We start from the raw sequence: 16766 nt of genomic DNA, 5'->3' as shown, positions 1-16766 counted from the left end.
GTTAGCCCTTTACTATCACACAACCGACGGCGATGCTCCATCATTAGCATCATTAAGATCCACGGAGCTAATGATGCTAATGATGGAGCATCGCCGTCGGTTGTGTAATAGTAAAGGGCTAACCTTCTGTCGTGTGGCAGTGAAAGGGTTAACCAATGGCACGCTAGCAAGTGTGTAAGAGAGGAACCTTTTGGGAAAGTGTCTCTTATCCCCACGCAGAGTTACTTCTTGCACAGCCTGTTATTTATGGTAGTTTGACTGATAAACAACTCACTATAGCACCCACTTTACCCACTTTAGACACTTTAACACACTTATTATATTTATTAGTAAAGAGATGTGCACTACAACTCTTACCTCATTGCACCTTACCCTATTTTCTCTAAAGTTTGTATCGGTATGCTTTTCCAAAATGGCCGTCTGGTCCAACTAACAGCTAACACTGTTTGGTCTTATAACCGGAGTTTGGAAGCACGTAATAGGTTGAGTAGGGTGTCAATCAAACAGCGGCCATTTTAGCTTTCAAACTATGTGTAGGTTGATTGGTAATAACACAGCCTGAAGCCAATTAGACGAGGGCAAATGTGCTGCGACGTGCACGCGTGGTGGTACCCCGGCGGATAAGAGGTTAATGAACACACATGAAATGATAAGCACATATCTTGTGTCCCAGTATGTCATTCTGTCTTAGATGTGATTGGTCAGGGTGCATGTTTAATCATTCTGTCTTAGCTGTGATTGGTCAGGGTGCATGTTTAATCATTCTGTCTTAGCTGTGATTGGTCAGGGTGCATGTTATTTATACTGTCTTAGCTGTGATTGGTCAGGGTGCATGTTATTTATACTGTCTTAGCTGTGATTGGTCAGGGTGCATGTTATTTATACTGTTTTAGCTGTGATTGGTCAGAGCGCATGTTTAATCATTCTTTCAAGATTCAAGAGGTTTATTTGTCACATACATACCAGGGCATACAGTGAAATGCGGATGGCCATGCCCGCTTTGATTGTGCAATAATACTAAATAATAAAATAGACATTTCTTAGGGGTGATTGATCAGAGCACATGTTTAATCATTCTGTCTTAGCTGTGATTGGTCAGAGCACATGTTTAATCATTCTGTCTCAGCTGTGATTGGTCAGAGTGCACCATTCTGTCTTAGCTGTGATTGGTCTGTTATTTGCATTTGTGCAAGGCCATTCTTATTGTGTGTTCCATACCGATTTCTCTGTCTGACTCACATTCCTTTTAACCATGTTATTTTATTTAGTTTTGTGTCAACTTATGTCATAAGATACGCTGTCCGATTTAGCAACAATCAATGACACGTTAGCAATGGGTCATTCCAAATGACGGGTGTATCTGCAGTCAGATGATAATGTTCATGTACAACAGGGGTCAGCGACCTCTTAACCCCCAACGGTTTCTTAACCCTTTCACTGCCACAGAAGGTTAGCCCTTTACTATCACACAACCGACGGCGATGCTCCATCATTAGCATCATTAAGATCCGCGGAGCTAATGATGCTAATGATGGAGCATCGCCGTCGGTTGTGTAATAGTAAAGGGCTAACCTTCTGTCGTGTGGCAGTGAAAGGGTTAACCAATGGCACGCTAGCAAGTGTGTAAGAGAGGAACCTTTTGGGAAAGTGTCTCTTATCCCCACGCAGAGTTACTTCTTGCACAGCCTGTTATTTATGGTAGTTTGACTGATAAACAACTCACTATAGCACCCACTTTACCCACTTTAGACACTTTAACACACTTATTATATTTATTAGTAAAGAGATTTGCACTACAACTCTTACCTCATTGCACCTTACCCTATTTTCTCTAAAGTTTGTATCGGTATGCTTTTCCAAAATGGCCGTCTGGTCCAACTAACAGCTAACACTGTTTGGTCTTATAACCGGAGTTTGGAAGCACGTAATAGGTTGAGTAGGGTGTCAATCAAACAGCGGCCATTTTAGCTTTCAAACTATGTGTAGGTTGATTGGTAATAACACAGCCTGAAGCCAATTAGACAAGGGCAAATGTGCTGCGACGTGCACGCGTGGTGGTACCCCGGCGGATAAGAGGTTAATGAACACACATGAAATGATAAGCACATATCTTGTGTCCCAGTATGTCATTCTGTCTTAGATGTGATTGGTCAGGGTGCATGTTTAATCATTCTGTCTTAGCTGTGATTGGTCAGGGTGCATGTTATTTATACTGTCTTAGCTGTGATTGGTCAGGGTGCATGTTATTTATACTGTTTTAGCTGTGATTGGTCAGAGCGCATGTTTAATCATTCTTTCAAGATTCAAGAGGTTTATTTGTCACATACATACCAGGGCATACAGTGAAATGCGGATGGCCATGCCCGCTTTGATTGTGCAATAATACTAAATAATAAAATAGACATTTCTTAGGGGTGATTGATCAGAGCACATGTTTAATCATTCTGTCTTAGCTGTGATTGGTCAGAGCACATGTTTAATCATTCTGTCTCAGCTGTGATTAGTCAGAGCACATGTTTAATCATTCTGTCTCAGCTGTGATTAGTCAGAGCACATGTTTAATCATTCTGTCTCAGCTGTGATTGGTCAGAGCACATGTTTAATCATTCTGTCTCAGCTGTGATTGGTCAGAGTGCACCATTCTGTCTTAGCTGTGATTGGTCTGTTATTTGCATTTGTGCAAGGCCATTCTTATTGTGTGTTCCATACCGATTTCTCTGTCTGACTCACATTCCTTTTAACCATGTTATTTTATTTAGTTTTGTGTCAACTTATGTCATAAGATACGCTGTCCGATTTAGCAACAATCAATGACACGTTAGCAATGGGTCATTCCAAATGACGGGTGTATCTGCAGTCAGATGATAATGTTCATGTACAACAGGGGTCAGCGACCTCTTAACCCCCAACGGTTTCTTAACCCTTTCACTGCCACAGAAGGTTAGCCCTTTACTATCACACAACCGACGGCGATGCTCCATCATTAGCATCATTAAGATCCGCGGAGCTAATGATGCTAATGATGGAGCATCGCCGTCGGTTGTGTAATAGTAAAGGGCTAACCTTCTGTCGTGTGGCAGTGAAAGGGTTAACCAATGGCACGCTAGCAAGTGTGTAAGAGAGGAACCTTTTGGGAAAGTGTCTCTTATCCCCACGCAGAGTTACTTCTTGCACAGCCTGTTATTTATGGTAGTTTGACTGATAAACAACTCACTGTAGCACCCACTTTACCCACTTTAGACATTTTAACACACTTATTATATTTATTAGTAAAGAGATTTGCACTACAACTCTTACCTCATTGCACCTTACCCTATTTTCTCTAAAGTTTGTATCGGTATGCTTTTCCAAAATGGCCGTCTGGTCCAACTAACAGCTAACACTGTTTGGTCTTATAACCGGAGTTTGGAAGCACGTAATAGGTTGAGTAGGGTGTCAATTAAACAGCGGCCATTTTAGCTTTCAAACTATGTGTAGGTTGATTGGTAATAACACAGCCTGAAGCCAATTAGACAAGGGCAAATGTGCTGCGACGTGCACGCGTGGTGGTACCCCGGCGGATAAGAGGTTAATGAACACACATGAAATGATAAGCACATATCTTGTGTCCCAGTATGTCATTCTGTCTTAGATGTGATTGGTCAGGGTGCATGTTTAATCATTCTGTCTTAGCTGTGATTGGTCAGGGTGCATGTTTAATCATTCTGTCTTAGCTGTGATTGGTCAGGGTGCATGTTATTTATACTGTCTTAGCTGTGATTGGTCAGGGTGCATGTTATTTATACTGTCTTAGCTGTGATTGGTCAGGGTGCATGTTATTTATACTGTTTTAGCTGTGATTGGTCAGAGCGCATGTTTAATCATTCTTTCAAGATTCAAGAGGTTTATTTGTCACATACATACCAGGGCATACAGTGAAATGCGGATGGCCATGCCCGCTTTGATTGTGCAATAATACTAAATAATAAAATAGACATTTCTTAGGGGTGATTGATCAGAGCACATGTTTAATCATTCTGTCTTAGCTGTGATTGGTCAGAGCACATGTTTAATCATTCTGTCTTAGCTGTGATTGATCAGAGCACATGTTTAATCATTCTGTCTTAGCTGTGATTGATCAGAGCACATGTTTAATCATTCTGTCTCAGCTGTGATTAGTCAGAGCACATGTTTAATCATTCTGTCTCAGCTGTGATTAGTCAGAGCACATGTTTAATCATTCTGTCTCAGCTGTGATTGGTCAGAGCACATGTTTAATCATTCTGTCTCAGCTGTGATTGGTCAGAGTGCACCATTCTGTCTTAGCTGTGATTGGTCTGTTATTTGCATTTGTGCAAGGCCATTCTTATTGTGTGTTCCATACCGATTTCTCTGTCTGACTCACATTCCTTTTAACCATGTTATTTTATTTAGTTTTGTGTCAACTTATGTCATAAGATACGCTGTCCGATTTAGCAACAATCAATGACACGTTAGCAATGGGTCATTCCAAATGACGGGTGTATCTGCAGTCAGATGATAATGTTCATGTACAACAGGGGTCAGCGACCTCTTAACCCCCAACGGTTTCTTAACCCTTTCACTGCCACAGAAGGTTAGCCCTTTACTATCACACAACCGACGGCGATGCTCCATCATTAGCATCATTAAGATCCGCGGAGCTAATGATGCTAATGATGGAGCATCGCCGTCGGTTGTGTAATAGTAAAGGGCTAACCTTCTGTCGTGTGGCAGTGAAAGGGTTAACCAATGGCACGCTAGCAAGTGTGTAAGAGAGGAACCTTTTGGGAAAGTGTCTCTTATCCCCACGCAGAGTTACTTCTTGCACAGCCTGTTATTTATGGTAGTTTGACTGATAAACAACTCACTGTAGCACCCACTTTACCCACTTTAGACACTTTAACACACTTATTATATTTATTAGTAAAGAGATTTGCACTACAACTCTTACCTCATTGCACCTTACCCTAAATTGTACCGCATCCCATTTCTGCATTGTACTGTATATTGTATTGTAACTCAGTTACTTTTTCTACTCTGCATTGTATATATGTATATTGAGCACTTTTGTTTACGTACTTGACTTCTATTTTATACTTATTTTATACTTATCTATCTACTTGATATACCGGGGATGTTTTGGGGTCAGAGCCAATCAGAAGGGTCCGTCTGTTGTTGTTTGCCAAACATTGAGTGTTAACACTTTGATTGCCTAAGGCTAAATTCATGATATACCATAGGTTGCCGGCTCTATTTGTCTATGGAGAAATTCCCCTTCTTTGCAGGGCTATAACTTTTTAAATTCTATTGCTAAATTGCCATTATTAGGGCCCATTCAAGGTCCTATATGTATTGTTCAGGGTGTATGAACGTTAAACTTTTTCATTCACATATTCATACTAAAATATGATCTAAAGTATAAGTATGTTTTCATCTCTTTCTGCAGCTTTCTCCAGAACGTGATTTATAGCCCCAAATGTATTATATTGATGATCAAATACAGTTTGATGGCAATCAGCGCGATATAAAAAATTCCAACTAGACGTACTTCTGGAAGTTACTACACGTAATCTGATGTTGACCGGATGGCCGAGGGGGTGTTTATAATTCCGTGGGCAGCGTTATACCATTCATCTAATGTGGCTCAAATGTTCATCATAGCAGTTAGTATCGTACACATTGAAAAATAACGCTGAATCTTACCGTATCTTCCTCGCGCCATTGGGCGATGAGCGTGGAACAGACATTTTCCTATTATGGGATATAGAAATATCCGGTCCATTTCCAGGTTGTATAATAATATATACGTCCAAATCATGTTGTTTTTTCGAGTTATTTGCAGCGATCGATGTTCACTGTGTGAAGACTGAGTCTCTCTAACACTAGCGAGTGCCCGGACCCTATGGAGTGAGTCCTACCGGGTTAAAGGTAACATCCGTTTTTTCGATCTGCCGATCGGCCACCAGATGGCGGTCTTGAACCGCTAGAGGATTGAGAGGAGATCACACTTGTGTCTCAGGGCCCCGGAAAAGAAATATGATTCCGATCACAGATTTTTGAAATATTGATATCAAAGACGAGTTACGGCGTCTTCGGCAACTTGAGCATGGCGGGGAAGGACGCCTAAAAGCGTCTTCCGGCAGTTAAAGTGTTAATAAACACCATTTTGAGACCAAACATGAGAAAACTTTAAAGGATGAGGCAGACGAATAATTATATAAGCGCTTGTATATGTGCGGCTGGGTGGCGCAGCGGACATTGCGCTCGTCACCAACGCAAGAGACACCGCGTTCGACTCCGGCTGTCGGCATTGCCTCCGGCTTGGGCCAGTCGTCATACTGACTCAATTGGCAGAGTCAGCGGGTGGAAGTCAATGGGTGGTAATCTGGACGTTGTAAACAGCGACTCCTACAGGTCGGTCAGGGCACCTGCACAGCAGAGACAGGAAGTGGCGGGGGTAGTGTGAGCCTCCCACACGTTACACCTCACCAATGAGAGTCCACGCTGGCAGGTGAAAAGATGTGACAGGCTGCCTCCTCGTGTACCGGAGGGGACACGTGATGCAAGGCTTCTATCCTCCCTACAACCGACCAGTGGGGGGCATATGCGAGCAACGTTCAAGACAGGGGAAGGAAGAACTGGCGCAGGGGGTAATTGGGATGGGAGAAAAATAGAAAAAGAGGAAAAATAAATAAATAAGCGCTCTTATATAATTATTAGAGGAAAATGGTTATTAAAACTATTGCTACTATTGCTAATTAAACGTAATGTTACCTTAATGTTGATATGGCACACTGATGAACAAGAACATTTTAAAATGGCACTTTGAATCAAAAAGGTTGCTGACCCCTGATGTACAATAAAGCAACATCTGAACACTGTGATATGTTACTGAGCGAGTTTCCTTTGAGAGCTCCGGAAGCGTCAGCGCGGTCAGGAGGCGTCAGCGCGGTCAGGAGGCGTCAGCGCGGCCAGGAAGCGTCAGCGCGGTCAGGAAGTGTCAGCGCGGTCCACTGGCCGGGCTCTGAGAGAATCAGCTGAAGCGCTGAACTAGAAACGCCACCTCGCTCAGACCACAGAACACCTGCATGACAGGAAGCTCTTTATTAAGCTACAGGACGTTTTCCTTTATTGTTTCAGAGAACTAACTTTAGGCAGAGGGTTCTAAGAAGAATTCTCATTAACACATGTATCTGTGTGTGTGTGTGTGTGTGTGTGTGTGTGTGTGTGTGTGTGTGTGTGTGTGTGTGTGTGTGTGTGTGTGTGTGTGTGTGTGCGTGTGTGTGTGTATGTATGTTTGTGACTGTGTGTGATTGTGTACGTGTGTTTGTAACTGTGTGTATGTGTGTGTATGTGTGTGTGTTTTATAACTGCGTGTGTATGTGACTGTGTGTATGTGTGTGTATTTGTGACTGTGTGTGTGTTTGTAACTGTGTATGTGCGTGTATGTGTGTGACTGTGTGTATTTGTAACTGTGTGTGTGTGTTTGTGACTGTGTGTGTGTGTGTTTGTGAGTGTGTGTGTTTGTAACTGTGTGTGTTTGTGACTGTGTGTGTATGTGTGTGACTGTGTGTGTTTGTGACTGTGTGTGTATTTGTGACTGTGTGTGTGTGTTTGTAACTGTGTATGTGTGTGTATGTGTGTGACTGTGTGTGTTTGTGACTGTGTGTGTGTTTGTGACTGTGTGTGTGTTTATGAGTGTGTGTGTGTGTGTTTGTAACTGTGTATGTGTGTGTATGTGTGTGACTGTGTGTGTTTGTAACTGTGTGTGTGTTTGTGACTGTGTGTGTGTGTGTTTGTTGTGACTGTGTGTGTGTGTGTTTGTGACTGTGTGTGTGTGTGTGTTTGTGACTGTGTGTGTGTGTATGTAACTGTGTGTGTGTGTGTTTGTGACTGTGTGTGTGTGTATGTGTGTGACTGTGTGTGTTTGTAACTGTGTGTTTGTGACTGTGCGTGTGTGTGTGTGTTTGTGACTGTGTGTGTGTGTTTGTGTGTGTGAGAGTGTGTTCCTCTGTGTGTGTGTGTGTGTGTGTGTGTGTGTGTTTGTGACTGTGTGTGTGTGTGTGTGTGTTCCTCTGTGTGTGTGTGTGTGTGTGTGTGTGTGTGTGTGAGTGTGTGTTCCTCTGTGTGTGTGTGTGTGTGTTCCTCTGTGTGTGTGTGTGTGTGTGTGTGTGTGTTTGTGACTGTGTGTGTGTGGGTGGGTGTGTGCGTGTGTGTGTGTCTTCCTCTGTGTGTGTGTGGGTGTGTGTGTGTGTGTGTGAGAGTGTGTGTTCCTCTGTGTGTGTGTTTGTAACTGTGTGTATGTGTGTGACTGTGTGTGTTTGTAACTGTGTGTGTATTTGTGACTGTGTGTGTGTGTGTTTGTAACTGTGTATGTGTGTGTATGTGTGTGACTGTGTGTGTTTGTGACTGTGTGTGTGTGTTTGTGACTGTGTGTGTGTGTTTGTGAGTGTGTGTGTGTGTGTGTTTGTAACTGTGTACATGTTTGTGACTGTGTGTGTTTGTGACTGTGTGTGTGTGTGTTTGTTGTGACTGTGTGTGTGTGTGTGTTTGTGACTGTGTGTGTGTGTTTGTGACTGTGTGTGTGTGTGTGTGTGTATGTGTGTGACTGTGTGTGTTTGTAACTGTGTGTGTGTTTGTGACTGTGCGTGTGTGTGTGTTTGTGTGTGTGAGTGTGTGTTCCTCTGTGTGTGTGTGTGTGTGTGTGTGTGTGTGTTGTGACTGTGTGTGTGTGTGTGTTTGTGTGTGTGAGTGTGTGTTCCTCTGTGTGTGTGTGTGTGTGTTTGTGACTGTGTGTGTGTGTGTGTTTGTGACTGTGTGTGTGTGTGTTTGTGACTGTGTGTGTGTGTGTGTGTGTGTTCCTCTGTGTGTGTGCGTGTGTGTGTGTGTCTTCCTCTGTGTGTGTGTGTGTGTGTTTGTGACTGTGTGTGTGTGTGTGTGTGTGTGAGTGTGTGTTCCTCTGTGTGTGTGCGTGTGTGTGTGTGTGTGTGTGTGTGAGTGTGTGTTCCTCTGTGTGTGTGTGTGTGTGTGTGTGTGTGTATGTGACTGTGTGTGTGTGTGTGTGTGTGTGTGTGTGGGGGACTGTGGGTGTGTGTGTGTGTGTGTGTGTGTGTGTGTGTGTGTGAGTGTGTGTTCCTCTGTGTGTGTGTGTGCGTGTGTGTGTGTGTGTGTGTGTCTTCCTCTGTGTGTGTGTGGGTGTGTGTGTGTGTGTGTGAGTGTGTTCCTCTGTGTGTGTGCATGTGTGTGTGTCTTCCTCTATGTGTGTGTGTGTGTGTGTGTGTGTGTGTGTGTGTGTGTGTGTGTGTGTGTGTGTGTGTGTCTTCCTCTGTGTGTAGAAGCCATGCCTGTGAGAGACTCTCTCATCTGCTACTTCCTGGACGCGGTCCTCCTCCTCTACTGTATCTTTGCCACGGCGCTCTTCCTCAGAGAGAAGGTGAGTCACACTGCCCTCGAGAGGCGGAGAGCGGTAACTGCGTGACTTTCTCTGTAAACTAGGTGTTCTTGGTACAAAACTAGGTATGAATGTACTAATACTGCTTTTGTAAACCGGCTCAGTTAGAGGGTTAAGTGTCTTGCTCAAGGACAAGCTGCCTGGGGAGGAGCGGGAATCGAACCTGGAACCTTCCGACTACCAGAAGACTGCGCTACCTCCTGAGCCGCAGTACCAACAATAACCTCAGAGGGAGAGAGGGGGAGAGAGGGTGAGACAGGGAGAGGGTGAGACAGGGAGGAGAGGGTGAGACAGGGAGGAGAGGGTGAGACAGAGAGAGGGTGAGGCAGGGAGGAGAGGGTGAGACAGGGAGAGGGTGAGACAGGGAGGAGAGGGTGAGACAGGGAGGAGAGGGTGAGACAGGGAGGAGAGGGTGAGACAGAGAGAGGGTGAGACAGGGAGGAGAGGGTGAGACAGGGAGAGGGTGAGACAGGGAGAGGGTGAGACAGGGAGGAGAGGGTGAGACAGGGAGGAGAGGGTGAGACAGGGAGAGGGTGAGACAGGGAGGAGAGGGTGAGACAGGGAGGAGAGGGTGAGACAGAAAGAGGGTGAGACAGGGAGGAGAGGGTGAGACAGGGATAGGGTGAGACAGGGAGAGGGTGAGACAGGGATGAGAGGGTGAGACAGGGAGATGGTGAGACAGGGAGAGGGTGATACAGGGAGGAGAGGGTGAGACAGGGATGAGAGGGTGAGACAGGGAGGAGAGGGTGAGACAGGGAGGAGAGGGTGAGACAGGGAGGAGAGGGTGAGACAGGGAGGAGAGGGTGAGACAGAGAGGAGAGGGTGAGACAGGGAGGAGAGGGTGAGACAGGGAGGAGAGGGTGAGACAGGGAGAGGGTGAGACAGGGAGGAGAGGGTGAGCCAGGGAGGAGAGGGTGAGACAGGGAGAGGGTGAGACAGGGAGATGGTGAGACAGGGAGGAGAGCGTGAGACAGGAAGGAGAGGGTGAGACAGGGATGAGAGGGTGAGACAGGGAGGCGAGGGTGAGACAGGGAGAGGGTGAGACAGGGAGGAGAGGGTGAGACAGGAAGGATAGGGTGAGACAGGGAGGAGAGGGTGAGACAGGGAGGAGAGTGTGAGACAGAGAGAGGGTGAGACAGGGATGAGAGGGTGAGACAGGGAGGAGATGGTGAGACAGGGAGGAGAGGGTGAGACAGAGAGAGGGTGAGACAGGGATGAGAGGGTGAGACAGGGAGGAGAGGGTGAGACAGGGAGGATATGGGGAGACAGGGATGAGAGGGTGAGACAGGGAGAGGGTGAGACAGGGAGGAGAGGGTGAGACAGAGATAGGGTGAGACAGGGAGGAGAGGGTGAGACAGAGAGAGGGTGAAACAGGGAGGAGAGGGTGAGACAGGGATGAGAGGGTGAGACAGGGAGGAGAGGGTGAGACAGGGAGGAGAGGGTGAGACAGAGAGATGGTGAGACAGGGAGGAGAGGGTGAGACAGGGAGAGGGTGAGACAGGGAGAGGGTGAGACAGGGAGGAGAGGGTGAGGCAGGGAGGAGAGGGTGAGACAGGGAGAGGGTGAGACAGGGAGGAGAGGGTGAGACAGGGAGGAGAGGGTGAGACAGAGAGAGGGTGAGACAGGGAGGAGAGGGTGAGTCAGGGAGAGGGTGAGACAGGGAGGAGAGGGTGAGACAGGGAGAGGGTGAGACAGGGAGGAGAGGGTGAGACAGGGATGAGAGGGTGAGACAGGGATAGGGTGAGACAGGGATGAGAGGGTGAGACAGGGAGGAGAGGGTGAGACAGGGAGGAGAGGGTGAGACAGGGAGGAGAGGGTGAGACAGGGAGGAGAGGGTGAGACAGGGAGGAGAGGGTGAGACAGGGAGGAGAGGGTGAGACAGGGATACACTTTGGAATCGTTTTTCAGTTTTTTATAGGATACACAAGTTACTGCAATAGGGCAGTCTTCAAGGTAACGAAGGTAAAACTACACCATCAGTTTGATCTAATAAGATAATGTTTTCAGTCTGTTCACCTCATTTCAATACTTGTTATTGCAGTAAAAATGGGAGCGTCACGTAAAGAAATTAAATAATTTGGCATCACTGTATCGATATAATATCGGCACACAAAATATTGCAATATATTGCCGTACTGATTTCCCCCCATGGCTAAAATGTGGCGAGCTAGTATCTAGTGTTATATATAGTACCTGTTAGTACCTAGTGTTATATATAGTACCTGTTAGTACCTAGTGTTATATATAGTACCTGTTAGTACCTAGTGTTATATATAGTACCTGTTAGTACCTAGTGTTATATATAGTACCTGTTAGTATCTAGTGTGTTATATATAGTACCTGCTGTTAGTACCTAGTGTGTTATATAGTACCTGTTAGTACCTAGTGTTATATATAGTACCTGTTAGTATCTAGTGTTATATAAAGTACCTGTTAGTACCTAGTGTTATATAAAGTACCTGTTAGTACCTAGTGGTATATATAGTACCTGTTAGTACCTAGTGTTATATATAGTACCTGTTAGTACCTAGTGTTATATATAGTACCTGGTAGTATCTAGTGTGTTATATATAGTACCTGCTGTTAGTACCTAGTGTGTTATATAGTACCTGTTAGTACCTAGTGTTATATATAGTACCTGTTAGTATCTAGTGTTATATAAAGTACCTGTTAGTACCTAGTGTGTTATATATAGTACATGTTAGTACCTAGTGTGTTATATATAGTACCTGTTAGTACCTAGTGTTATATATAGTACCTGTTAGTACCTAGTGTTATATAAAGTACCTGTAAGTACCTAGTGTTATATATAGTACCTGTTAGTATCAAGTGTTATATATAGTACCTGTTAGTACATAGTGTTATATAAAGTACCTGTTAGTATCTAGTGTGTTATATATAGTACCTGTTAGTATCTAGTGTTATATATAGTACCTGTTAGTACATAGTGTTATATAAAGTACCTGTTAGTATCTAGTGTGTTATATATAGTACCTGTTAGTATCTAGTGTTATATATAGTACCTGTTAGTACATAGTGTTATATATAGTACCTGTTAGTACCTAGTGTGTTATATATAGTACCTGTTAGTATCTAGTGTTATATATAGTACCTGTTAGTACCTAGTGTGTTATATATAGTACCTGTTAGTACCTAGTGTTATATATAGTACCTGTTAGTACCTAGTGTGTTATATATAGTACCTGTTAGTACCTAGTGTTATATATAGTACCTGTTAGTACATAGTGTTATATAAAGTACCTGTTAGTATCTAGTGTGTTATATATAGTACATGTTAGTATCTAGTGTTATATATAGTACCTGTTAGTACATAGTGTTATATATAGTACCTGTTAGTACCTAGTGTGTTATATATAGTACCTGTTAGTATCTAGTGTTATATATAGTACCTGTTAGTACCTAGTGTGTTATATATAGTACCTGTTAGTACCTAGTGTTATATATAGTACCTGTTAGTACCTAGTGTGTTATATATAGTACCTGTTAGTACCTAGTGTTATATATAGTACCTGTTAGTACCTAGTGTTATATATATAGTACCTGTTAGTACCTAGTGTTATATATAGTACCTGTTAGTATCTAGTGTGTTATATATAGTACCTGCTGTTAGTACCTAGTGTGTTATATAGTACCTGTTAGTACCTAGTGTTATATATAGTACCTGTTAGTATCTAGTGTTATATAAAGTACCTGTTAGTACCTAGTGTGTTATATATAGTACCTGTTAGTACCTAGTAGAGATGTTCCGATACCATTTTTCCCTTTCCGATCCGATTCCGATACCTAAGCTTTGGGTATCGGCCGATACCGATATTTATCCGATACCAGTGCATAAAAAAAAAATTAAAAAAAAAAATTATATAAATTATACTTTTTTTTTTTTTTTTTTTTTTTTAGATACTGTTATACTGTTTTTTAGTAATAACTAGAACGTATAGTATTTATTCAATAACAGGTGATTGTATAGATTTGTATTAGTATCATTAATCAATGAGTATGGGCTGCAGCACTGCAGATATACCCTACTCCAATGATCCACACGGACATTAAACGGTGTTGCACTCGCTACTCAGTGGCTCTGCAGATATACCCTATTCAGTCTGTAAGCTAGTGGCAGATAGAACGTTCATGTTGTGATTTTTGATGCAAAATAAATATTCAACATTCTCTTTTGAAACTCCGCCTCAGACTCTTATCCTTTGGCACTTGCTGTACTTTGCTTGCAGGTCTGCAGCCATTATTGCTGGATTATGTGAATAGCACCAACTTTAGACACGGTAACGTTATCAAGCTAAGCTAACTGACCTAGCTCGTCTTCCCGCATTGCCATTAAGATAACGTTAGTAATAGTCAGCTAACGCTAGTCCGTAGCTACTTAACTTAAATACAATTCACCGTGGGTGCATTATTGTTGATAGACGGTCACGGACAGTGTTAGGTCCTCGAGAAAGGACAGGCGATCATCTGATTTGATGTAACGTTAAAAGCGGATGTTGTTCCAACTAGCTATCTTTCCAGCTAATGCTATCATAACACCAGCCAAACACATCCCGATTCCCGTCCGAGCTCCCCGTCACACCGCACTGTCGGGGACAATGGAATTTAAGAAAGTGTATCTGCTGTTAAAATGACACAGCATCACACTTTAAAACATGTTCATTTTATAATCCTCACTCTCCGCAGGACTTGGCAGGAGATAAATTACATCATGGGATCGGAGGCTAGAATTTACGTGTACTCGCCGATACCGATACCAGCATTTTAGGCAGTATCGGCGGCATTTCCGATACCAGTATCGGTATCGGAACAACTCTAGTACCTAGTGTGTTATATATAGTACCTGTTAGTACCTAGTGTTATATATATAGTACCTGTTAGTACCTAGTGTTATATAAAGTACCTGTAAGTACCTAGTGTTATATATAGTACCTGTTAGTATCTAGTGTTATATATAGTACCTGTTAGAACATAGTGTTATATAAAGTACCTGTTAGTATCTAGTGTTATATATAGTACCTGTTAGTACCTAGTGTGTTATATGTAGTACCTGTTAGTACCTAGTGTTATATATAGTACCTGTTAGTACCTAGTGTGTTATATATAGTACCGGTTAGTACCTAGTGTTATATATAGTACCTGTTAGTACCTAGTGTTATATATAGTACATGTTAGTATCTAGTGTTATATATAGTACCTGTTAGTACATAGTGTTATATAAAGTACCTGTTAGTACCTAGTGTTATATATAGTACCTGTTAGTACCTAGTGTTATATAAAGTACCTGTTAGTACCTAGTGTTATATATAGTACCTGTTAGTATCTAGTGTTATATATAGTACCTGTTAGTACATAGTGTTATATAAAGTACCTGTTAGTATCTAGTGTGTTATATATAGTACCTGTTAGTATCTAGTGTTATATATAGTACCTGTTAGTACATAGTGTTATATATAGTACCTGTTAGTACCTAGTGTGTTATATATAGTACCTGTTAGTATCTAGTGTTATATATAGTACCCGTTAGTACCTAGTGTGTTATATATAGTACCTGTTAGTACCTAGTGTGTTATATATAGTACCTGTTAGTACCTAGTGTTATATATAGTACCTGTTAGTACCTAGTGGTATATATAGTACATGTTAGTATCTAGTGTTATATATAGTACCTGTTAGTACATAGTGTTATATAAAGTACCTGTTAGTATCTAGTGTGTTATATATAGTACCTGTTAGTACCTAGTGTTATATATATAGTACCTGTTAGTACCTAGTGTTATATATAGTACCTGTTAGTACCTAGTGTTATATATAGTACCTGTTAGTACCTAGTGTTATATAAAGTACCTGTTAGTATCTAGTGTTATATATAGTACCTGTTAGTACATAGTGTTATATATAGTACCTGTTAGTACCTAGTGTGTTATATATAGTACCTGTTAGTATCTAGTGTTATATATAGTACCTGTTAGTACCTAGTGTGTTATATATAGTACCTGTTAGTACCTAGTGTTATATATAGTACCTGTTAGTACCCAGTGTGTTATATATAGTACCTGTTAGTACCTAGTGTTATATATAGTACCTGTTAGTACCTAGTGTTATATATAGTACATGTTAGTATCTAGTGTTATATATAGTACCTGTTAGTACATAGTGTTATATAAAGTACCTGTTAGTATCTAGTGTGTTATATATAGTACCTGTTAGTACCTAGTGTTATATATATAGTACCTGTTAGTACCTAGTGTTATATATAGTACCTGTTAGTACCTAGTGTTATATATAGTACCTGTTAGTACCTAGTGTTATATAAAGTACCTGTTAGTACCTAGTGTTATATATATAGTACCCGTTAGTATCTAATGTTATATATATAGTACCTGCTGTTAGTAGCTAGTGTTATATATAGTACCTGTTAGTATCTAGTGTTATATATAGTACCTGTTAGTATCTAGTGTTATATATAGTACCTGTTAGTACCTAGTGTTATATATAGTACCTGTTAGTATCTAGTGTTATATATAGTACCTGTTAGTACCTACTGTTATATAAAGTACATGTTAGTACCTAGTGTTATATATAGTACCTGTTAGTATCTAGTGTTATATATATAGTACCTGCTGTTAGTATCTAGTGTTATATATAGTACCTGTTAGTATATTGTGTTATATATAGTACCTGTTAGTATCTAGTGTTATATATAGTACATGTTAGTACCTAGTGTTATATATAGTACCTGTTAGTACATAGTGTTATATATAGTACCTGTTAGTACCTAGTGTGTTATATATAGTACCTGTTAGTACCTAGTGTTATATATAGTACCTGTTAGTATCTAGTGTTATATATAGTACATGTTAGTACCTAGTGTTATATATAGTACCTGTTAGTATCTAGTGTTATATATATAGTACCTGTTAGTATCTAGTGTTATATATAGTACCTGTTAGTACCTAGTGTTATATATAGTACCTGTTAGTATCTAGTGTTATATATAGTACCTGTTAGTACCTAGTGTTATATAAAGTACATGTTAGTACCTAGTGTTATATATAGTACCTGTTAGTATCTAGTGTTATATATATAGTACCTGCTGTTAGTATCTAGTGTTATATATAGTACCTGTTAGTATATTGTGTTATATATAGTACCTGTTAGTATCTAGTGTTATATATAGTACATGTTAGTACCTAGTGTTATATATAGTACCTGTTAGTACATAGTGTTATATATAGTACCTGTTAGTACCTAGTGTGTTATATATAGTACCTGTTAGTACCTAGTGTTATATATA

The 16766-nt window shown here is 41.6% G+C and overlaps 1 protein-coding gene across 1 annotated transcript in view; it reads left to right on the top strand.

Moving 5' to 3' along the window:
• The window catches only part of LOC311228770 (uncharacterized protein), a 234057-nt gene that overhangs the window by 13957 nt on the left and 203334 nt on the right, over nucleotides 1-16766 (top strand). Inside the window, exon 2 of the mRNA XM_084314710.1 lies at nucleotides 9336-9433. Within this exon, the coding sequence (XP_084170836.1) occupies nucleotides 9336-9433 (98 nt within the window). The remainder of the gene's footprint in view (nucleotides 1-9335; nucleotides 9434-16766) is intronic.

Source organism: Notolepis coatsorum, assembly GCF_963971535.1.
Source record: "Notolepis coatsorum genome assembly, chromosome: 5".
Taxonomy (NCBI): Eukaryota; Metazoa; Chordata; class Actinopteri; order Aulopiformes; family Paralepididae; genus Notolepis; species Notolepis coatsorum.
The sequence above is the reverse complement of the archived record's forward strand: the minus strand, read 5'-3'. Positions and strand labels throughout refer to the sequence as shown.